Raw genomic sequence first — 25,598 nt, forward strand, 5'->3', positions numbered from 1 at the left:
AGTGCGTGAGAGCGCTAGAAAAGAGGAAGGGCTGACATTTCTTTTCGGAAAATAATTACACATCTGCCTACCAGAGCATTGAATTGGGAAAGCTTTAAACAAACACAAACAAGTGTGGGAGTGTTTGTGATTGGGGGCCGTGAGATTTTTCGGATACCTTTTTGACTTAGGTCTATTCCCACAAGTGTTTTGAGTTGCTTAAATATTTATGGTATTTACTAAAAGTGCTTGACTTCTATATTAAATATGTTTATTTTTACAACAAATGTCTTGATGTTGTAGCAATGTTGTTGTTGTTTTTTTCTTTCTTGTCTATTAACATGTTGTACCCATCTCTCTTAATCAGTGAGCAAAAGTATTCTGTTTTTCAAAATAATTGAAAACTTTCCAGAAAATATTTTTTTATAGATTATACTCACAAACAAGTCATGAACACTCAAGAGTCCCAACAAATCAATTTTGTGGATAATACTTTGATTGAAATCTAGGTTGTGCCCTATTGGGCAATCATTAGGAGTGGGAACCTCTTGGTACCTCACGATACGATACAATTTGCGATACAAACAGGCATGAAAATCTCTCACCTTTCGGCGAAATTCGCCGTTTTGAAGTCAAAAAGGGCGACCTACGTGAATTGCGTAGATCCGAGGAGAAATTCTTTTTGGGAGGAGGGGGGGTCGGGAGGTTTTATTTAATTATTATTATTATTATCATCATGTGATTAATTTAGTACGTAAACTGAGCACTTAAGAGCACAGTCAGCAAATCCTTCTAGATGCTTCGCTGACGAGAACCAATCATCGGCCCAAGCTGCGTTCCATTATTTTAAGAATAAAGTAGTAAGAAAATGCTTGGCTTTATTAAATGCTTCATAGTGAGTCTACTCAAACCCTCTCAGGCTTTGGTAAATGGTGATTGACACATGTGCAAAGTTTTTCTTTTTATATATATTTTTTGTTTGAAGCAACTTCTTTAATTGAATAATAAAGACACAAATGTCCTAGCCAAAATGTGGCCCAAATGCAAAACAACATTACTTCAATGGAAAAATTTGTTTCAATCAAGAAAAATAGTTTTCAAATGCTTTTTTTGTCTCAAATTTAATTTTGCAATCAAAAACAATTTTTTTATTGAAGTGACTTTTTGGGGATTAAAAGTATATACTGTATTTTGATTGTAGCAACTTTGTTTTTGATAGAACTAACTTTGTTTTTTGATTGAATAATAAAAACACAAATCGTTATTGAGAGAGAAAGAAATTACGAAAGCTTTAAAACTAAAAGCCACCGGGGAGTCTGTTTTTTAAAATATTTATATTTCATTACATAGACATGCGTCGTAGGGAAGGGAGATTGAGGGATAAAAAAAGGAGTTAGATGAGGCTGCTAAAGGCAGTGGATACCTCATCAGCTGGGTGAATAGCAGACCTGGTAAGAACAAGTTTGCAAGGATAGTCGGGTATTAACTACAATTATAAACACAATTACAATGTTATTTTTCTATAAGATTTTTATGTCATTGCTTTATTAATCATTAGGTGCTAGAGTTGTTAAGTATGGATAATAATGAAATAATAGTTTTAAGAAAACTGTCCTGTTGGTGGGTCAGTGACCATCTGATGTGGTTTGTTCTCAGATGAACAAGTTGAGGAAGGAAGTTTTGATGCAGAGTTTGAAGGAAGAAAAGAGGCAGACTGACTGAGTCACAGCCAGAAAGTGTTGATGACAGTTTTGATTTCTATTCACTGTTGCCCCCTCCCAATTAAAGTATGTCACAGTCGCAGCCAATTATTATCTAAAGCTGGTTAAAATTGAAGTTATGTTGTTTTAAGGTGTATTAAATACTTGTTCATGTGCTCCTTTTGATCTACGAGCACCGGCCCCTCCACCGGTCTCTGCACGGCCCTGCTGAAACACAGTGTGGGTCGACAGAGCTCAATATTTTGTTGGGGTGTACAGTGTACTGGAACATATTTCCTCCACACCCTTCTCACCTTTTTAACCCCTGACCCATTTTCATGCCTGTACAAAGCTCACGATAACGATGATCTGACGATATGGCGATACAATGATTATCGATGCATTGGTCAGGAAATCATTCTAGGATATTCTACAAACAACTAATAAACAGAAAAACAAGCTTCTGCTGTGAATTGGATTGAGTTTATCACTTGTAGACATCCAATCCATTTGAAGTGGGAGGGTGGCTGCGAATGAACATTCATTCGCTGCCATCCCTCCCACTTCAAACGAATTGAACGTCAATGGCTGGTAGTGGCAGCCAATGCCAGACAATGAGGTAATTTTGGGCCATTTAAGGTCATTTTCCTGTTGATTTTCACTTACTTCCTGTTGATTTTGGGGTATTTTATGGCTCTCTTTCTGTTTATTTTGAGTTACAGAACAGGAAGTGACCTGGGAATCACCCAAATAAATAGGCAGTGACTCAAACTCAACAGAAAATGAACTGTAAATGCCCTAACATGAACAGAAAGTGACCTGTAAATGCCGTGAAAATCAGACAGAATGACTGTGAATGCTCTGGTTTGGAATAAACGAACGTTCCCAGTCTAAATGGATTGGGCGTCGAGCACCGTCAATGCATCATTAGAGTTAACTGAAACACTATTGTGGTGGAAGATTTTGGTGGCAACTTGTTGCTTCATTTTTATTTTTATTTTTTTAGATATTGACACCTTTTTAAAACGATATCTTGATTCTTGGCAGGACCATATCGATAACCTTTTGGGATACAAAGTATCACGATATATCACCATTTTGATATTTTGTCACACCCCTAGCAATCATGGTATGAAATTAGTCAACTGTCATCATTTAACAAGCAATTTTTTTTTTTTACTCAACCAATGATGTTTTCAAAAGGAGACGTGATTGCCTCTTTTAAATCAACCTTAAATGTTTACTTCAAGCAATAGTATGCATAAGACAAAATTTGATGTATGCTGTATTGTAATTCCATTCTTAAAGATGTAATGTGTTAATTATTAATATCCCACTTCTCTTTTTTGTCCTTGTTCATCTGTGTCCACTACACATCCAAGTAGGTGGGGAACTTCCTATGGATATGCGCCTGGGCAGTGGCCAGTTGGTGTCAGAAGAACTGATGACGCTAGGAGAAAGTCTATCGCAAACTAGCGACCCCTCGCTCAAACTCTTCCAGTGCGCTGTGTGCAACCGCTTTACCACCGACAACCTGGACGTGCTCGGCATCCACATGGGTGCCGAGCGCAGCCTACCTGAGGAGGAGTGGCGCGCCGTGGTGGGCGACTCTCACCAGTGCAAGTTGTGCCACTACACCACTCAGCTCAAGGCAAATTTCCAGCTCCACTGCAAGACGGACAAGCACGTTCAAAAGTATCAGCTCGTGGCCCATATCAAGGAAGGAGGCAAAGGCAACGAATGGCGGCTAAAATGTGTGGCCATCGGTAACCCAGTGCACCTGAAGTGCAACGCTTGCGACTACTACACGAACAGCTTGGAAAAGTTGAGGATGCACACGGTCAATTCCCGACATGAGGCAAGCCTCAAACTTTACAAGGTAAGTGGTCTTCTAGCTGATTCCTTCAGTCTCCGATAATCAGTGTGTTACCAGATTGATGTACTCACAGATCACTGTCAGTTTATTGTGGTGGTTTTAAAATCATACCCAGTGAAAATGCTGTTGGGTTTACTAACTACTTTTCATAGTTGTACAATGGTTCAGAAATTAGTGACTCAGCTTCCCAGATCAAATACGCCAATAATGAAGTATAAAGTGTGAATATATTTTATTACTTTCTAATCATTTAATCTTTATTTTCAATGCTATACCTTTAAAAGCAACCTATAATAACAAGGAAAACAAATTACCTACTAAACAAATAATGCCTAACTGTATTGATCATATTTGTGAATTAGAAAAATAAAAGATAAAAAAAAAAGTAATGAAAGGCAATATGCAATATCCAAATATACACAAGCTATATAAGTATATTTTTTTGGTGGTTGTTAAGAGTCAAATGCCTGATGTCCGGTGCGTAGTAACATTTAGATGTTTTTTTTTTTTTTTTAATTTCACATTTGTGCAGTTTAGTCGTATTCAATCGTGTTGATCAGTATATGGCTGGCCTTAGCCTACGATGTTAGTTGGAATATCATAAAATGAACAAACTTCTGATACTCACAGCTCTGATGACTTTGAGACCCAATACTCAGCTTTGTCAGTGTTAACCAGTTACGCGTCATGACCAAAAGAACAAGATGCTATATACAAGCGGCCGAAATGAGTTTTCTCCGCAGGGTGTCCTGGCTTTCTCTTAGAGATAGAGAAGCTCAGTTGTCCAGGAGGGACTCAGGGTCGAGCCACTACGCTTCTGCGTTTAGAGGAGCCAATTGAGGTAGCTCGGGTATCTGGTTCGGATGCCTCCTTTATTACTCCCTGGGTAGGGGTTCTGGCATGTCCCACCGGCGGAAGGCCCCCGGGAACAACCCAGAACCTGCTAGGGAGACCATGTCTCTCAGCTGGCCTGGGAACACCTAGGGATCTTGCTGGAGGAGCTGGTTGAAGTGACTGGGGAGAGGGAAGTCTTGGCTTCCTTGCTAAAGCTGCTGCCCCCGCGACCCAACCCGGGATTAAGCAGTAGATAATGGATGGATCCACATATTCTTTATCCTCTGTGATATCCAGTTACGCCTTGAGAGGGAATGTAGTTGAGCATCAAAGATTAGGATTAAGCTACCATCATTCATCAAACGTAAAAAAAATTAAACATACTCCTTTAATTGGGTAGCTTCACTTTGGTACTGCTATTGTCGAATTCTACCTTGTGTGGTTGTTCTTATAGTAAGTCTGTACACAAGAACCCGTAGAAACGGTCTCTCTAATGTTAAGCAGAGTAATTACAATACAGTGACCTCGCTCCGCTGTTGAGGCAATCATGCCCTGGTTGGTTGCTCCATGGAATCAAGGCCACATTACTTCCACGAGAAGAACACAGCAGATAAAGCTGGTCTTTAGATGTGAGGTGGATCACTGTGAGACGAATGAAGAAGTGCGAGTAGACAGAGGTTTGGTGCTAATACTCCCCGGAGCGGGAGAGGCTGAATCGTTCTCGACAGCCGTATTGATTTTTGCTGGACTTGGAGCTTCACCTTCTCCTCTAATCATTCCATAATAGCCAATGGATGAACACTCTCCGAACAAATGGCCATAAATCTAACAGCCCTGATTCCACTTAGGTACCTATCCTGTGAGTCTGCGGTTTGACCACTCTACACTTAACCCAAACTGGCACACACACACACACACACATAGAATAAGCACACACAACAAATCACAGACAAGCACGGATAACACATCCTCTCTATAAGCCGTTATATACACTGCAATATAATCTTAAACGTACAGTATTGCCTATACACACATCCTTTCCTTGAAAATGTTGACTCCATTCAATGTCTTCTCCCTTAGCCTAAAGTGGTTATTTTACAGAAAATACATTTTCATTAGTCCACACTTTTATATAGGTTTATTTTATAGTATATTTTAACAAGCACAGATTAAAAGGCATGTGAGCAAATGCGCTGTCCAATCACATTAAAAGCTCAATTTTAAGTGGTCTGCAAAAGCCCCTCAAAAAGACTGTCCATAAAATAATTTTGCTTTATGAATACTTTATTGCAACCACTGGCATAGTATGCCGCTCTCCTTTCTGTGAGGCATGAGTAGTGAAATAACATGAGAGAGAGAAATCAATGCTAAGAGTTTGGTTAAAGGTGAAGGTGAGAAACAGGCTCCGATTAATGGCATCAAAGATGTCAGAGCATGAGGAGAAGTTTAGTTTAATCTGGAAGAACAGAAATAATCCCTAGTTTTGCTTTTTAGAATGCATAGCACATTGAGCAAGCAGTTTTCAGAGTCCACAGCCATGACAGACCTTTCTACTGGACTTATTCTGGCCTACAATTAAATGAGAGTCTAGCATTAAACCAGATGGAATTCTGGCAACTCGTTTTGTCCTCCTAACACCTTTTGGGTGGGAGGTTTTTTTTTTTTTTTTCCCTCAAAGGATATACTGTGCACTTTATGTTACATATGTATGATTTTGTATTTGGTTCATGTTTTTTTCTCTTGGCTGGCTGCAGATTTTGTTCAGTCTCTTTCTGCTCAAGTTTTTAAGAGAAGACATATGTCATAGCGCTGCTCGGGCTGTGGAGGGATTAAATATGTACAACACATCGAGGAATGATCATTTTTATGACTTAAGCTTCTTACGTTGGCTCCGTGTTTCTTAAAATTGGTGGATCTTTGCAGAAAAACTGTCCAGATTTTACCTGCATTTTCACTCAGAGAGGATTGCTTAAACTCGCCTAAACCCTCAACCAAACTCGACAACACAGAAACAACGATGCGTGCTTGTTGACAAGTATTATTTTATGACTTGGCATTTTATGACTCACAAATGTGATTAGCGGACAACAAGTACATGGTTGTAAGGCCTCTTGGCAGCACTGACTCTGCACTTGGTGTCACAGTCTTAGCACTGTTGAATTTACTGTCTTGGTGGAGATACTGGCAACACAAACCCGTATTAGCCCATGCCTGTAACCCCCAACTTGGCACTTCATAGGACAAGAAAGGAAAATCCCCACACATGTATTCCTCCTCAAATGAATCTCATACAAATAGCTCAATTTTCAATCTTTTTAGGGAAAATAAATCAAATCAGCATAAACAGACTGTAAGATGTGGGTGACGCTGAGGATGCTTTGCCAAAATCAAACTGGTTTGCATTAAACAAGCCCTTTGTGTGCACAGCTCTATATAAATTGGACCCTGTAATTACTGGAATTAAAAAGGGAGGTTGAAACCTTGAGCTAAGCTGCATGGGATAATTTGAGAGTCTGTGGTATGTGGCCCATATTAGGGCTTTCTAAAAATATCAACCCCACCACCTCATGTATTGGAATGTTCCAAACGACCACAGAAACATCCAGCAAGTCACCATAACCGCACAGACCACCACACATTGGGGGGTGATGACTTCTTTTGCAGTGTACTGTGCTTTCTGATGACAGATTCCATTCTAAGTAATGCAGGCTCTGCCAACATTCTCTTGTATTGTGAGTCTGAATTTCTTCTTTGCCAGGTTGGACTAAAGAGTTTTTTTTTTTTTTTTTTTTATGTACCTCTGATGATGATAGTCACCCCTGTGACCCCCCCCCCCAAAAATCCCTCTCAAAATAAAATAGTTTGTGTGCAGTTTGTTTTTGGAAAATGCAGGCCCTGTAGCCTCTATTCTCCTTTTCGAGTTCTACATGTGAATATGATAGCTCTGATACTAACAGACAGCCTCAGGGCAAACTATGTGTTAGTTTGGAGGTGAGATGAGTGGAACTAATCCAGCTCTTAGGCAGCTCTGGCCAGACAGAATGGGTGGGGCCAAACAAGGCCTAGCTTCCAGTCAAGGGTTCGGGAAAAGGGGAGGAACATGGGTGGTGCGCGTGGGGGGGTAAGGGTTAGCTGGCAACCTTCCTTGTCTCGCGGGCCGGTGCAATCGGCGGTAATTGAGATTGATTGAATGTTATTTTTCTTCTCGCAAATGTAGTCCATTAGCTTGGCACTTGCATAATCAGTTTAGAGCGCAGTTAGCTGAATGTAATCATGTTCCTCAGTGTCTGCTCGCACAAAATCCACTCCAGATGCCGCTTGGCCATGGACTGAGAGGCAGAGAGTGCCGTCACTATCAAATAGGGGATCTTTCTTGAAAGTCCTGACACCCATGACTCCAAGTCTGGACTTGCATTGTTGAACATATGCAAAGTTTTAAACTTTCTCTCTCCAATCCAATTTCGCAGTGTTATCTATCATACATGCACAACTTTTGAACATATGATCTGCTCTTTATATGTATACCAACATACAGTTTATAGTGGAGTTCAGGGGCTGGCTAAAGACCAAACAAAAAACATCTGTCTTGGATAGTGATTGTACAATGATTTTACCCTCCAGTGCGTTCCAGAAGAGTTAATGTACACTCCAGCATGATGAATACGTATTTATAAAATCCACAGAGCAAAGACGAAAGAGACTGTAAAGTAAATGAAGGGATTAGCAGCTGCATGGCATCAGCATGTTTCATTGATGATCCTGCTCACTGGCTTTCAGGTTGGATGATCTCTTTACATCCATGATTAGAGCTGCCACGATTTATTTCTGCAGTGAGCTATAGCTTGTGCTTGAAGGATGATCACTACTAAGTTGTAGTTCCACACCTGGCAATATATGAAAGTGTGAGCGGTTAAAAAAAATGGTTGACTTTGACGAGTTTCAAGATCTGACCCGTCATCAGAGTTATCGAATGTTATAGCCCATCCTGTTCTCTGCCGGTCAGTTTAAATCCTTTCCCATGGGTTAAAATTTTCAATCATGTGGAATGAGACAAAAAGAGTGTCAGGTAATGTTAGAAGCTTCTTGGCAATATGACGTCCAGTCAGACCTTGGTCCAACCCTCTAGACATCTATGAAGAGGAGGTGTAGGAGCAGGATGGAGAGATGGGATGGGGGGCAGGAGGGTGGGAAGGATAGATACTCTAATTATCATGGCTTGGCTATGATTGTTCAGTAATAGTGCTCAGTGGGAAAGGTTGCAGCAGTTCCAGGAAGAGCTGAGCACTGATTTACTGGTACTACCGCTCTAATAAAGCGCTTGCTGCACATCCTGGGAGACAGCCCATTCTGCCATTTTACATGCATAAGCTTTTGATTGCACACAGAAGTAGACATACCCATGCACATCTTATAAATTACAGTTAATCATCACATATTTGAGACTTCTACCCAATTCATAGTTTTACACAAGTGTTTGTCATCACCCCCCTACTTGTTGTTATCTACAGTTAAATAGGTTGAAAGTCAATCAGGTACAAATACAGATCAAGTCTTTTAACACACTAAACCAATTGTGACTGTTAACCTGTTTGTTTAATAAGGTGCTTAGTCTTTCTCGAGACCATTTGTAAACTAAAACCTTGATAGCCATAATCCTAGACACTGCTACTCAAAAAGGACAAAGCATTAATAATATTTTAGTATGCTGTTGCATTGCTGGTTTGAATTGTTTTATTTGTTTGTTTACATGTTATGGCATTAGAGGTTGCATCATGGCTCAGATGAATGTTCTCTATGCAACATAAATCATTCTCCAGTGACCAATCTAGTCAGGATCTAATGACTAAAGGCTGCAACACCCAATGGACAATGTCAGTGGGCAGGTAAAAGTTGCGGTGATGATTGGCAGATGGACAATCCTGTGACCTGATGTAGTTCTTAAACTGAAGGGTTGAAGTGAGTGAAGCAGGCAGGCTTACCGGCTCTGTGCCATCAATACATCAGTGGCTTAGCCGCCAGATTAATGGCCTCCGCGTGGTTGGGGCTGCAAAACTACTCAGCTCTGAGGTCTGTGTTCAGTAGGGCTCTACATGAAAGCCAGTTTCGATGATTAGACTGAAGAGGAGTCAGGATACCTTCTCTCTCATAGGCCAGGGGCAACTAATAGGGACCTATGGTCTATTTGAACTGTGGGACATGTATAGTTGTATAAAGTGCCAAATCGTGGATATGTGCCACTTGCTCTTGATTCACTGATTCATTCATATGGGTCTTGGAAACATATACAGATACATCCTTTTATACTGGGAACTAATTTGGAGTCTAGTAACTAGCCCGATGGGACACATTGGTGTAGAGGTGTAAACTGTAACCGGAGGGAGATGAATTGACAGCTACGGTCTTATTTCTGATTTTGAAAACTTTGCATGTGGGACAGTCTGCTAGTTCTTCCCACTTTCTCTTTTCATCAACAAATCTGTCTCCCTCATGTAATCCTGGTAATACTGGGCTGTCCAGCCTGAACCTAAACTTGTATAAACCTGTGTCAGCTACTTGGGAGTTGAGAGTGCTCACTCCATTACACTCGGTCTTTCCATTTTAAAACAATAACGGCTTGTTTTTGAAAGGTCTCATCTGTTATTTATCATTTTCAAGTAAAGTCCTGAAAACTCCTCAAATCAGATATATTTGGTGCACAAAAATATCTCTGACCTATGAAGACTTGATGTTGGTTTTAGTTCTGGCTGTCCATCCGGTTTTTGCCTAATTTGCCATGTGCTGGAGTCAAGGGTTCAAAATGGGAGCTGTAAATCTATCAGTGTTGTGTGGATGATGCTTCCTCCAGATGTAGAAGAAAAGATTTCATTCTTCTGTAATTAAACGACGCTGCTCCGAGTGTCATGCGGTTTTTATTGGGGCCTCTGGAAAATATCATTTGCATCTTGTTTTCTCATCATGTGTCTGATTCTTCAATACAAAATATGGGAAAAAGATAGAGAATAGAATCCCTTGTTTAAATTATTAGGGAGTGATGTCAGAGGTAGCGACGGGGAACGTTGGGTGGAGGCTCAAAGGGGTCAAAGGCATAGTCTTGGAATTGAGGCAATTTTATAGTTCTTCAAATGAAGTATTTTAGGGGCGAACAGGCATTTTCAGCGCCAGGAATGTTCCCAAACGTTATCTTTCCCACGGGTGTCGTCTTCTACACCTGTGTTTTACTTTAAACCTTCTCCTGGAATAAAAGGAAAGGGGTCTGAGTGGGAGAAAGTGATAGTCAATGAAAGTGAGAGGCACCAAGAACAGTTGGGGATAAGAATGCTCTTTAGCTTCTCAAGGGCGCTGATACTTTATGGCCTTCACATTCCTCCATGACAAACTGATACTCAAAATAGACTTGATAGTCTAGGAAAAAAATAGTTGTAATGTGTGCTAACTACATGGTGATTTTAAGCCCCGCCCATATACCATTGCTGTTGTTTTCTCACCTTATCCTCACCCTATCACTTTTATTTGGAAACAAGAGCAAGTAGCATCATTTTTTTCTCCGAGACAAACAGTTCTAAGTACTTTTCAATGAAATACAGATTCACATTGATGCCCTTCTTGGCAAATCGTTTTATTGTGTCAGTCAACATCAGTCAAGTCAAGTCAGCAAGAGCCCTGAAATGAAGAACAGCTGGATCATTCAAGCATAAATCCTCACTTCAGATGACACAGCTCTGTCACTAATTAGGAATTTCCTTAATATGTGCTCGTTAGGTTGGTGTAGCCATATTGAAATAATTTGAAGCATCGAGGCTGTCTGTGCAGCTACCGTTAAAGTGATTGCTTTTGGAACTGTTCAAAGTTGGAAATGGTAAGATCTGGAATGCAATTTATAGCCCAAATGATTGCTGCTGAAATACACACAAAGAGATGAACACAGAATCTCATCGAAAGATTCTAAGTGTGGTTGCTTGTTAGCTGTATGAACGAAAAATATAAAAAATAAAAAAAAAAACACACAAAAAAAAAACAAGCCCAAAACAACAATGTCAACACATTTTTAGGAAAATCTTAAATGTGGATAATATTTACTTGTTTATCACACACACATGCCGTAATTTCCAGACTTCAAAGTGCACCTAATTATAAGTTGCATCACCAAAATTTCACAAAACTTTGGTAAATTATCCAAATACATAACACACCTAACCATATGTCACAGGTGTCCATGTTTTCATATAGGATATAAAGACATGTTATATAGAAATATTTAATTGGTCAAAAATATGTTTATTAACCAAATTAACATGCATCATCATGCTGTGTTGCATCATAATTCATATGCAATGGCCTGTCATTCGAGAAAGCCAGACACCCCAAGTTTCACTCATGTTCTTTCAAATAGTAAAAAAAATAAAATGAAAAACAGGTCTGTTCATCTGTGAGATAAAGCACCTGACGGCGACTTCCTGGGCAATAAAGTCCTCTTAGTACTATTAGAAAAAAGCTAATCAGAGTTAGCATCCTCTCGTTGAAGCAAACAGTGGATGTCCATCCTTTTAAATTTGTTATTTTGTAGCAGTATATAGAAACAGATGGAGTCCTACTCATCTATAAAATAAAGTTTTAGTGTAGCAGTTGAGATATGTCATGGCAAAATTTGGAGAGGCATTCTTATAAAATATGTCTGATTGTCCGGTTAGACCATTTTCCATGGTGAGACTATTTTGCTGTCAAAAAGTCACCATTATACCTAAAATTTACTACGTTTTTGCACACTGGAGCTTATGGAGCTAACTAGCTAAGGGGTCGTTTGGAGAATAAAATACACACAGAACACGTATGATACCCATGGGAATTAAAGAGTTGTCAAAATGGAACTCGCTCTGGTGGTAAAAACTTTGAACATACCCTATGTGGCAACGTAATCACAATGCGCTGGGCCACATAGTGAAATTAAATGAAACCGTCATTTAAAAAAAAATTAAAGACAAAAATTAAAGCTCATTTATAAAAATGAATGAATACAATTTTAAAAATAAATACATTTCTTCGTTATAAAAGCCACAGGGTACAAACGGAGAGAAAAAAGTAGTGGGTTATAGTCTAAAAAAGTCATCATATTTATAGCCACCCTTTTTTTCATGCATAGTAAATTAGTGATTAAACATGAATTTGAAGTGGTGTTTTGTTAATGTGGCTAGCAGTCAAATCAACTAGGGTGGTGTTTGGTAACTCATGCAAGATTTTTTTTCATTGTTGTTTTTCCTGGGATCTAATGATTTTGGATAGTATGCAAGGAATCTGAGCGATAGCAATGCTATGTGAGCCATTCAACTGAAATCAGACTCTTCAAGTCAGAATGAGATATGAATTATGTATGTATCTACAGTATGTATCTTTTGTTGGTTATATTATCTGTATTACATGAATATAAACTCACCTCAGAAACATTCAGTTCTAGGTTTGCATCCCGAAGTTGTTTAGTTTTTTTTTCCTAAAGCAGACCCATCATAAGTATTGTGGACACTACTAAAAAATAGTCCTTTTCCTGAAGCTTTCTCCATGTTACAGCGATCAACTGCCGAATGCATGCATTTTCAAAATGAAGACCAGAAGCCCATTCATTTTTAGTAAAGCATGGCTGCTATATACCTTTGAAAAGCCAGGCCCATCTTTAACCATATTGCCAGATTTCAAAATCGAAATCTCATTTATCAATTTTTGATCCAAGTATTTGGTTCGATGGAATGGCTCACATATGCTGGAGAAAGAACATGTATTCATGCACATATTAGAGACAGATCACATCTGGATAGTTTGATTCTTTCAAATGAGCATTCCTGCAATGGACCCCACCCAGTTTTCAACTTAACTTTTAAATCATTAAACATGATGAAGCCATCTCCACAAAGTCAGAGGTTTATATACGAAAATCAAACACCATCTGCCATCCCTGATCAGATGCAACAGCCATCAGGCCAGGGTTACCAAGGCAGAACAGGAAAAGCCATTAACTGCCAATCACTGCATCGATCGACAAGCCAGCTCACCACTATCACCCCGTCGGCCCCTATCCGCCCCCGCCCGCAGAAAACACACAATTTATGCACCCTTACTGTATAACGCACACAATCACATGTAGTGTTGCATTAACATCATCTTTGCTGTTCTCCTTCTATGCTGTATGATGGTGAAAATGCTAGTCCACTTGGTTTTATCCCCGCTCGACTGACTTATCTTTTTAATTATCTGAAGTGTAGATTGCATTCCGCACAGTTTAGATTAAGGTTGTCTTTTTTTAAAGGCAGCTCAGCAAACACAGTGTGTTACGTCGAAGGGCAGTCAAGATGCTGTTTAAAAGATATTTCCTTCTGAGCATTGCTTGGTTATCGCCTCGTTAATGTAATGCATCTCGGTGAAGTCCGCCCCGCTGTCAGAACGAAAATAGACACTCCGCACTGCTTAGCTCTCCACCACAGTTTTGGGAGCGAACCTTTAGATTAAAAAAAAAAAAAAAAAGAAAGAAAGAAAAAGAGACTAATAGAGCTAGTGAAGGGCAGCAAAAAGAAAGATTGATTTCACCATCCGCTCTATTTTCATCTACATTTGTAGTAGTGCGGGTCATTAGAAGAATATTTGCCCACTTCCCAATTTAACAGAGATGTTGTGTATCACAGTGATCTGGATCAGAGGTCAGGGCTAAGGGGAGCAATTACACAGCATGGATCCAGAATCTCAGGGCCTGTCCCCTTGTGTGTTCTGTTGTTGGAAACGGATAGATGAAGTTAAAGGGTGACAAAAGCCGTACACTGTAATGGTTGTATTTTTTTTTTGTGATGGTGATACATTCATTATGGACGCAAATGAATGTGTTTGAGTTGAACTGCCTTCAAATCTCCAGCTATCACTCATTATCTGATTAAGGCTGACTATTTTTGATGTTTTTTTAAACAGTTCATCCCACTTGCTCCTGTCCAGTCAGCCTTTTCAGGAGCCACACAATAGCCGGCGACAGGGCAAATTTGACAGATGAAGCCTGGAGCCTTGACGTGTTGCGTCTGTGGTGGCCTCGTGCGCACAAAGAGGGAGTGATGGAGGGAGGGAGGGAAGGCGGGCAGAGATAGAACCCAGACCAGCCATTTTCCTCGTTCCACATATAAATATTTGTGCAGCTGATTTATAAACAGTTGAACAAGAGAAGAGATGAAAGTGAGCACTAATGTTTATACAATTTTTTTCAGGGGGGCCTATTAATGACAACATTATATATTATGAGGCCAATTGCCTGGTGTCACTTTGAGTGCATGCCCTGTAAGCATTCTAGGAGCTTCTAACCCAATACTGACCTCATCTGAGGTAAGGGACTTTTACGTAGGTGTGTTTCTGGCAATGTCACGGTAGCAGCGCACTGAGGAGGAGTTACCGTGTACCGACAGTGGTGTGTTAGCATTTGTCACAGTGGACAGCTGCACATGCTGATTCTGGCAGCCAGCTGGTCAGACGCAACACAAAGGCCGAGTCTCCAGTATGGCAGTTACAAGGGATTAGGAAGGGGCTGAGTCCCTGTGTGTTTAGCCTGTGCGCGCTTTTGGGCTTGCGTAACATTGTACGTCCAAATTTTGTGGTTTACAAGAAGCTGGGAATTTTGTATGTACAGTTTATAAATACACATGGATTTACCATGTCCTGGCTCAGCCCCCAATCAAATTCATCCTGGTGTCAAAAGGTATTCTGTTTTGCCTTTGGCCCTCTGCTTGATTAATAATAGCTCAGAGAGAGGCACATGATGACGATGGTTGCTCACTGACCTCTGTGGGAGGAAGAATAGCATTGGTAATGAGCAAGAGAGAGAAGAGAGAGGGAAAAAAAAAGATTTTGCCTCTTCCCCCTTTTTGTCCCACAGCAGGAGGGATGGGCTGTGCTTCATCCATGTAGTCAAGCCGGGTGGAGTTGCTGCTTGAGAAAAGCCTCTGTCAACTTCATGCCATGAGACATCTGCTTCTCTGGAAGTGGGAAGGTGGTGACGTTTCTCTTTTTTCCCACCGCTTCACCTGTCATATACATGACGTTTAATGTTTCAGATACAGTGAACCTTGAATTATCATCGGGCATATGTTACAGGAAAACCCTTGAACCTGCTGTGTAGCATTAGAAAAAATAAAATAATAATTAAAAAATAAATAAAAACATTTATACTTTAAGCTCTGATTGGCTGACATTAAGAACTTTAGATGTAAAATACATTTGTACTGAGAGGACTGGCAATGAATGATAATTTTTCTGTGCAATTGATGGCGATAGACATCAAATTCATTTGAACTGGGATCATTCACTACCTGCCCTTCCAGTTCAAGTGGAAGCAATGTTTATTGTTGTTAACGAGAGCCAATAAGTCTTTAAGTGCAGTGAAACACCGAACATTTAATGCTGATGCGAATAATTATGTAACGGGTACACGCAGGTCCGTTGTGGAGCGTGGAAACCTCCCTGCCGATTCCTTCATGTAGGGACGCTGGCGGCTGTGCCGTTGACTCGAGCTTTATGGCGCAGTGGTTAGCGTCCCTACCTGCCAAGTGGAAGCGTCGTGGCGCGCGGGTTTGCGTCCCAGCCTATTCAGAGGTGGGAGCAGAACGCGGGGCGGCGCTGAGATACCGGTTACTAGAGGTGTGCAAAATTTCCAATTCTTAGATTATTCGCGATTTGGCCGTGGAAGATTCGAGAACGATTCACAAACATCCAAATTCCGATTATTGAAATATGCCAAGTAAAGCAGAAGTGCGACACACTCAGCGCGCCGCGCGGTCTTCGGTACGCAATTAGGGACGGAGCGAGAGTAGCTACACATCATGCTTCTCATTACCCGGCCCCTCGCTCAACTCACGGCTCTAGCTCAACTCATGCCACGAGATAAAAAAAAACAACAACATACCTGACTGCTGCCGAAAAGCTGCTACAAGCCACATTATGTTACGGTAGATTTCATTTATATATGACTAGATGCATTATAGCTTCGGTATCGTTACCAGCACATCTACAAAAAACTAGATGCGGGCGTTAGTAACGGCCGCCATCTTAAAGCAGTACACTTCCCTGCAAGGCTGTTGTTGCGAACCTTCCAAGCGAACCTAATTAACTTTTTATCTAAAATACTCCTAAATCGGTAAAATATTGACTTGAATCTATCTTTAAAATAGTTTTAAAACTTTTACATGTTGAAAGTACACAAAAGAGAAATTATGGAATAACAGGAGCAATTTTAACAACTTTAACGGTTGATTCACAACATTAAATTAATTGAAAGTAGTTTAAAGCTGCTGATATAGAATGGGGACTGGAGTTTTTTATTTACTGTTATTTTTGTATATTTGTTTACTGCTATATGTTAACTTGATACTGAAATAGTAGTTTGGTTTAGCCTGAGAGGATTTTTGAACAATTTTGGAACTAATGTACAAAACAAATTAAAAAAAAAAAAAAAAAGGGAGTGGGGTGCATCAATAATCGTTTTATAATCGAATCGGAGCCTCTGAATCGTAATCGAATCATTAGGTGCCCAAAGATTCCCAGCTCTACCGGTTACAATGGTGCCGTGACCCGGATTGGCAGCAAAGGTTTCGGGGGTTGAGTGTCATGGGTACACGCAGGTTCGTTGTGGAGCGTGGAAACCTCCCTGCCAATTCCTTAATGTAGGGACGCTGGCGGCTGTGCCGTTGGCCCGAGCTTTATAGCGCAGTGGTTAGCGTCCCTACCTGCCAAGTGGAAACGTCACTGTCACGCCAGTTACAATTACTGTATATCTCACAATAATTAGAAAACTGATCAATATCAATGTGCACCAATTTATTTTGATAAATCTCTGCCAATATTTACATTTCACAGGTCACACCTTCCTAGAAAATAGCAATGTTTCACCACTGGTGAGCTATTTCTACAAGGGGCCTGTAGGCTACTCATGTGAACCACAATGGTGACCCCTGACATTTATAAATCTTCAAACAACTGTTACCTAAACCCAAAGCAGCATACAACAAAATGTAATGAAACATGTAATAGTTAAACAACAAAATATTTCAACAAGTGACACTACATCTTTACTTACAAGCTCTGTGGGGACATCGACTGCAGCTTAGCTGTGCTATTGCCACAATTCGGTACTGCAATGAAGGTGTGTAAATCATAATTTATCATCACATTAAAAAAATATTTCTTCAAGAAATGTGCTACAGTATAGCAAGGGCACAATTCAGAACATGGTCCATGTCCATGTCCAGAACATGTCCATTCAGAAGAAAAACTGAACCATGCAGACTTCTACAGCAGAGCCTTTTTCCCGAAGAAGCTCACTGTGCCCATTCGTTTTGTTTACGGCCTTTAAGATGATCCGACAGCAGCCACGATAGGATGATCGGACCAAGCATACAGTACTAGTAGACTGCAGATTGTTTTCACACCGCCACGTCTCAGTTTGTATGCACAGAGTTCAAAGTCCTGCTCAACATCAGACGCCTGATGCTGAGTGAGGCTGACTAGCCCATGCAGCCTGTGGTCTGGGAAGGGTTACTGAATTATTACTGACGGTTTTGGGGGTAACTGTCCGACCACAGGACCGAGGAGTATTAATCATTTATTTGATTGTCCGCATGTGCTGATTAATCAATTTGAGTTGGAGCTGCAGGATTAACTACCCTATTATTCGCACTGTAAGAACCGATAGGCGGGATAAGACTTTAAAATATCATATTCCATTCATCAAGTATTTTTAGGTCCCTGCTGATGAAGGTGAAATAAAAACTGAGGCAAGATTAGGGTGAGCAGCAATAGAGGGGCAGGAGGATAACAGTGGAGGGGAGGAAGAACAAAAAAAAAGTCTCCTAACTGCAGCGTGTGAGCTATTTCAGAAGATGGGTGAAAGGCAGACCTTTGTATTTCCTCAAACCTGGCACAGAAAATCAAGTTGTGCAGCTGCGAGTGAGAGAGCAGCTAGGAAAGGGGGGTGGGGAGACAAGAGAAACAGGAAGTTGATGGGAAAATGATAGCTGTCTCCACCTGGAGTACAGCGTGAGGCGTATGGTCTGCGGGAAGGCAAAGCAGAGAGCGGCTCCACTGATACTTACTCTCTTTAGGTAAGTTGAACTTCTCCAACAATCGCCTTACTCCTGTTTACCCCCTTCACTATCTTTGCAGTCTATAAATTCTCAATCTGCCAACTGTTTAATGTGTTGTGTCATGTGGTAATGCCTTTGATTCCGACATGCCTCCCTTTGTAAATACAAGAAGCCTTTAAAAAGGCTGTGGTTTCTTTACAAGCATGGCGCCCCCGGCGCTTTGGTTGGGAATGCACTGACAGAGACTGGGAGAGTAAGTGAGAGAGTGCGAGGTGGTTAGAAACTGTATACTCTTCCTATTGCTCCTCTTGCCAAGCGCTCTCCTTTCTGCCTCCGGTTGCGCAGGCAGGCAGTGAGTGAGAAATGCGAGAGGGCGGAGCGTAGCCTCTCTCCTGGCTCAACACTGCGCCATCATTATGCACTTTTCAGCAGGTTTTACCTTTAACACTTTCCTCCCGGGGTTGAGATTAGTGCTCACCGTGCTTGATTTACTGCACAATTACCCAACAGGGGCTCTGTCTGATCAATAAACAGGAAGGGGCAAAGTGGTCGTCTTTGAACTGCAGTTTGAAGGCTTTTTCAAGCAGTTTCTGCATGTGATGCCAGCCAGTAAAATATATATCCGATGGAAGATCAGGCACACCCAAATCTACAGCCCACAACTACTGGAGTGGAAAGATGACACATCTTTTCCTGACCTGTGCCAGGAACACATTGTCTAATAAGGACATTAACAAAAAGTTGTCTCATGAAGTTGTATCTTTGATGTGATTTTGCATGTGCATAGTGTTAGGTAGCCAGCATAATGGAGCCTGCCCAACTCACATTTAACTTTTAGTCTTTGGGACTTCCAGGTGCATTTTGCAAGCATGACCGAAAGCAAACGGCCTGCTCCAATTAGTTGAGCCTCCGTTTGATTTTTAGTGATGACAACTACATCTCAGCAGCAATTATGCTGCTCTGGGAATGATGAGGGTTTAGTTTATTGATCCCTCATTGATCGCCCTGATCAATGAGCACTTTTGTTTCTTTCATAAGGAAAGTGAAATTATAGAGCCTTTTTTTTCCCTGCTTCAGCTAATGAGCATAGTCAATAGAATTTTACCGTGAATGTGTATTGCCACGTAATGTATTAGCCACGCGGTATGTATAAGTGGTAGAGTTTGCTCATACTCATGAGGTTAACAGGATTGGTACTTTTTAGAATGTAGTTTGTCAACTAGACATGTGCCAATTACCGGTTTCAAGGTATACCATTGTATGAAAATGTCAAGGTTTCAAAACTGCAAAAATGTTTGATCATATCGTCCCTACTGTATTAGCTATTTTTTATAACCCAAAAATTCAGGGAGAAATCCCTCGTTTGCAGCTTCAAGGCTCAACCCTCTCCCACCGATTGTTGCTCACTGTCAGTGAGTCAGCTGTGCTACACGATGGCTGGAGGAGGGGAAACTCCTTAACTTTTTCCCCAATCGAAGAAAATAAAATCGCTGGAATGGGAATACTTCGGCAACAGAAAACTTAAACAGCCGCAGCTTAGAGGAAGAGGGTCAACCAAAAATGTCAAACATGTTCGGCTGCCGAGGTATTCAATTAAAGAATACCTTTTTGATTTCGCATTTATACAAAATTTAAAGTTAGTATACACTGTCATGAACATTTCCCACCAGCTACAAGAGTAAACTCTTGCATGTTTAGTGTCTCTAGCGGTGGTAAAATGTGTTTTTTTTCTCTATGGCGAATGTCTGTGTTGACAAAGAGAGTGTAAAGATGATACGAGTCATACACACGTCCTTTTTCTGAAAAATAATTCAAAACATTTTTGTTCTGATGGTAATAATGTTGAGCTGTGGCTGTGGATTTAGGCTCACCTAAAGGACTGCATTTATTCCAATTTTATGTAGAATATTTTGTTATTTTTTATAATTTACTTTAACTTAACATTATACTTATGTTCCAATTTGCAAATGTTTTGAAAAAAAAAAAAAAATCCCGTTCAATGATTTATTTATTTTTTAACCCAGATATATATCAAAGTAACACATTTTGAGGCTGTAATTACAATATCGTGAAACTCTGACATTTTGGCTTAAGGTTATCATACCATCAGAATCTCATACCGGAACATGCCTATTGTCAACACAAGTGTACTTCATTCCCATGGGTGTAGGTCAAAAGGCGACTATACTGTATGAAAACATTTATTCCAGGTTGGGCAGAAAACACATTTTTGCTCCACAACAAAAAAAGGCTGAGATTCAATTGTGGCTGAAATTCCCTGTTTTCTTGTTCCTCCTGTGCTTATCTAAGATAAAAACTAAATATTTTTGTAATGTTTTCGCAATTTAAAAAAATTATAGTCTGTAATATTGTATTTTATGAAAAGGGCACGTCTGCCTCACAGTTCTTAGCTCAAGGGTTAAATCCTGGGCTCCTGTGAGGAGTTTGCATGTTCTCCCCGTGCCTGCGTGGGTTTTCTACAGTGACTCTGGTTTCGTCCCACATCCCAAAAACTTGCGTGGTAGGTTGATTGATCACTCCAAATTGTGTTTGTCTCATTGTGCCCTGTGATTGGCTGGCAACCAATTCAGGGTGTACCCTGCTTCCTGGTGTAGTTAGCTGGGATGGGCTATAGCACCTCTGCAACCCTTGTGAGGTTAAGTGGCATGAATGAAAATGTACAGTAATGACATTTACTAAAATGTGAAGATTTAAACTTTTTTTTTTTTTTTTTTTTTTTTTTTTTGTGCTTAAATTCAATAGACACTGTGCTGCTCCTTCTGGACAATGCTTCTTTATAGCCCAACCAGCAGGGGAATTGCTAACAGGGTCACTGTTATATATGGATCCAATCAAATATTGTGTGGTAATAAAAGTAGTGACAGAAGTAGTATGTTTTTTTCAATATGAATTCTTATTCATTTAATGGCATTTAAAAATATATATTATTGGAACCTATTTTTTTTAGCAAGAAAACCTTGTGTTGTTAACTATACTGATATCAAATAAAAAGAAGATGCTGGCTCATCGCTTAAAGTCACGCATTCCTACTTTACCAAGGAACAGATTCTTGATCAATTATTTCAATGTTTAACTCTGTTTATACGAAAAGGCTTACATGACTAAACAAACAACGGAAAACTTGAATAAACTCCAAACAACGGTTAAAGTTACACAAACTGACCGTGACAACATGCTGATGAGATGGGTCTTCAAAGTAGTGTTTTATTCTCGCTCAACATTTTTCTAAGAGTGAAAGAATGTAAATGCTACATTTTTATCCACCAATGTAAAGACTGCAGTAACTAAGTGCCCTGTAAGCTCTGCACTCATCCAAGTTGCAACATTGTGTTTTCCCAGTGGAGAAGTGCTGACCGGTGGAGCTGGTGGGTGTTTGGTGTACAGATTGTGTGAAGAACCCTCAGCTGCCGTTTTCACTCCAACTGAGCACTTGACGCTCCATGCAAATAAGCCCACATATAGACCCACTCTATTTTTTTCACCTCCACTCAACCCCACTCATTAATTTTCATTTTAAGAAGAGGCACCTCTTGTAGACCGTGTTGCTTTTGTCATGACAATGCTTCTAATAAAGATAGCCCCATAAGGCGAGAGTTAAATATTGACACTATCTGAACACATAATCACTGTCCTTAATAAGATTGTGTGTAGCGAGCTTGCACCCAGTCTCCTCTTAACTCTTTGCCATGAATTTTACATAAAACGGGATACAGGATAGTTAGAAAACATACAGTGTTCCGGCTACGGCAGCCTTATTACGTAACTTGAAGCAACAACCAATTAAGAGGTAATAAAATATTTACACTACCAAACCAAGGACACCAGGGGTGAAAGCAAGATAATATGAGCCTTAGGAGGTGGTATTCCTGTCTGCTTTCCACCGTTGTCTTTGCAAAAACATGGAACACGAGTTTGACTAACACAAGCTGCTGCAAAGCACAGAGCGTGGGCCAATTTGTGATTATGGCTCCTGGCCCCCTGGAGGTCTTTTTGGTTCATACTAACCAGGGAACTACAGGGAATGGAGACACAAGAAGGTCATGTTGACTTGCACATCCAGATGAGAACAATCCTTTTCATTTAGTTTTGCTGATTGTCTCAGGAACGCGTAGCAATGAATCTGCATTCATGTCCATGTGCTGTTTATTCGCCCAGACTAATTGTGTTTGGGTCATGTTCCTGCTCTGCATTTAATTCACATTGACTGCATTAATCATTGCAAGTGGTGTTTGCTTGCGCCTTAATACAGCACCCTTTTGTTCCAAACTCACTTGCTCCTTGAATCACTAAATTTCTGTCTTTCGTTTACATTAAACAACATTTTTTTCCTCCCTGTTGTTCTATGCAAAAGTATAGCCAAGTTCTGTTTTGGAACTGATATATGTAGGCGCATCTGAATCTTTCAGTTTGATGCATTTACAATTATAATTTAATTTCTTGAGTAGCAGATCTCTCTACTTAGTGACTGTCGTTATACTTAGGTTGTCATTACTGAATAGCTGAAGGGCAGAGATGTAGTTTGTGGAAATGATGTTGAGGTTCTCTTCAGGAGGAACCAAGTTGGACAGAATGAGAAATAAATGAAACATTTAAATGAGAGATAGTAAGTCCATTAGCAGAAGGATGATCATGATACCAGCTTGGCAAGAGAGCAAGAGGAAGACCTAAGAGAAGGTTGATACAGTAGTGAGGGAAGACGAGGGAGTCGGTGTTTGAGAGGAGGATGCAGAAGATAGGATGACAAGCGAAGAATGTCTTAACCAAGATCTAGTTTGGTGCTTTTTCAAATTACATATGACTTCTATCATGCATGAGCTAGAGGTTTCTGTTTGGTTTGAAGCTTTGTAGGCCCATAGGCTATCGTAATTTGGAATATTATCATTACAAACATTCTCTTAAACAGGAACAACAACACTTTTTACTCACTAGCTGCATTGTATGCCACTCACATTTTAATGGTATTCGATGGCCCAGATTCATAGCCAGAAGAAAGGGAGTGTAAAATTAAGTTAATGGGTGTTGTCATTTTCATGTAAAAATACTTCACGTGAAGTTGAAGTTGTCAGTATTGCCACTTGATGCTCAATGCAGCTTTTAAAGTTTTCTTGAAATATTTTCCTTCCTTAGGACATAAAAATATGATACAGAATCAAATTGGGTATATATAAGCTACAACATTAATTAGCTCAGGAAATTCTCCTCAACGGAAGGATGTTGCTTCAGAATTCGATCATAGAGTAAAGGAGCCGGGCATGTCCCGAGTTGTCCCGTTCAGCTTCCAGATGGTACCTTGCCAGTTGTCAGTTGTCTGCTACTGTTGTTTGGGTGCCCCTATTGGCTCCACCTTGTTCCAACCCCCTCCAGGCAGACATATTGTACTACAATTTTGGCAAGCTCGTGCCAGAAGAGATTTAATAAACGCATCGGGAGGTTAAGCTGTTAATTAGCTACCTTCAGAGAAAGGCAACAGCTTGCTGACAATCTATCTTTTTTCATTTCTATTTGGGAGGCGAGGGTTGACATTTCCTGTCTCTGTATTGTCAGTATGGTGGGTTACAAAAGCAAGGCCCGGCTCATTAAGAAGTGGCGAAATGTGTTTATCTGGATCAGATTACAAGTGTGTATTATGTATGTATGGCCATGCTTATCCAAATGTTCCTAATGAGCGAGACCCTGGATGGCGGCGTGAGGCTCCTGTGGGCATTGGCTCAGGCTCGTTATCACCACGCAGGGGCATTGATCTCAGCGCCACATGCATGCTTATCCCCCTCCTGGCCTCTCAAAGACATACACTTGCACATGAATTATTTGGATACATTGATCATGTGATTGAGAGCCATCTTTTTGAGCCAGTCGCCATTAAAAGAAAGATTACCCAGCCCTTGCTTGGTGTGTCCTTATGGCCGAGTGCATTGTTCAGCCCCTTTTCAACATAGGATGCATTTTAACATTTTTTGTTACTGGTAGGACGGGAACCTCAGTTAGTCCAATTGTGGACAAGTTGAATTTTTTTCACAAATCAATCCTTGGCCCATCCTCAAGCCTTGTCCCGAATGTGCGACAGTGTTTACCGTGTGGCGCGAAGAAGGGCTTGCTTTAATGTCTTGGGGATGCCACTTTTCCACATAAAGCACGTCATTGGTTACCCTGTCACATGTGCGTGTGAATAGTCAGTTACTGGCAACAATTGAAAAGTATGTTATTGGCAGGGGTGCACATATTTTTTTTGCCCAGGTTCTCAGAGGAGGACCCGGAAATGTGACTTGGTCCTCATTGAGCTTGAGAGCCGACCTGCCTGATGCGATAAAATTATAACAAGCTTTACTTAGAACCAATTACCTTTAATTAATTATATTAACAATTAATGCTTGATTATCAACTGGCACAACAAAATTGCCATTACTTTGAAGTGAAATGTAAAGAAATAAACATAAAAGCACTAATTCAAAATAAAGGGCATTATGCGGCTCCCACATTAACTCTAAGCCTTTGTAAAAGTGGGACGTCCTCCTCATAAGAGCTCATTGAACGTGCATGTTTAGCTTTGTGAAATGCGAGCGAAAACAGGTTTGTCAGTGTATGGCGCTGTTCTTCATTAACTTTATTCAGCCACTTGTCCATAGGGCGAGTGGGGTCCTGTCTGACATTGATAGTTTGCTTAATTGCCACATGCTCTCTGTTTTTTTCGTGCTTTTCAAAGTTTGGATGGCTGAAATTCTTTGACCCTACATAAAATGCGTTGCTCTTATCAGCGACATTGGGATTCTCACGGCAAATTTTGTACCACATTTCCGTGCGAGCATCATTTGCTTCTAGCCATGGTACCTCCTGCAGCCACTTTTCAGCAAAAGTCATTTTTTTTCGGTAGCTCCGGTGACGTCTCTGTCGTCTGTCTGTCTGTCTGTCTGTCTGTCTGTCTTTTGACGGGTGGGGGAACATGGAAATAATTAATCAGTGGGGCCTGCCTCTTTGACATCTTGAGAAGTGATTTTCTTGTGTCCGCCGCAAATACAGTGGTAAGCCATCGGTATGCAAAAGCGTATGGAAGCTGTTGAGGGCCAGCGCGTTTGTCTACGTCCAGTACGCATGCGCGCA

The 25,598-nt window shown here is 40.6% G+C and overlaps 1 protein-coding gene across 15 annotated transcripts in view; it reads left to right on the forward strand.

The window, feature by feature from the left end:
• zfhx3b (zinc finger homeobox 3b) overlaps window positions 1–25,598 on the forward strand; it is a 533,557-nt gene that overhangs the window by 404,026 nt on the left and 103,933 nt on the right. For 14 of the 15 annotated variants that reach the window (XM_057852651.1, XM_057853147.1, XM_057853219.1 and 11 more), the window contains one exon: window positions 3,062–3,558. In XM_057852651.1, the coding sequence (XP_057708634.1) occupies window positions 3,062–3,558 (497 nt within the window). The remainder of the gene's footprint in view (window positions 1–3,061; window positions 3,559–25,598) is intronic. The other variant, XM_057853541.1, reaches the window with a different exon arrangement.

The sequence above is a fragment of the Corythoichthys intestinalis genome, chromosome 1 (genome assembly GCF_030265065.1).
Source record: "Corythoichthys intestinalis isolate RoL2023-P3 chromosome 1, ASM3026506v1, whole genome shotgun sequence".
Lineage (NCBI taxonomy): Eukaryota > Metazoa > Chordata > Actinopteri > Syngnathiformes > Syngnathidae > Corythoichthys > Corythoichthys intestinalis.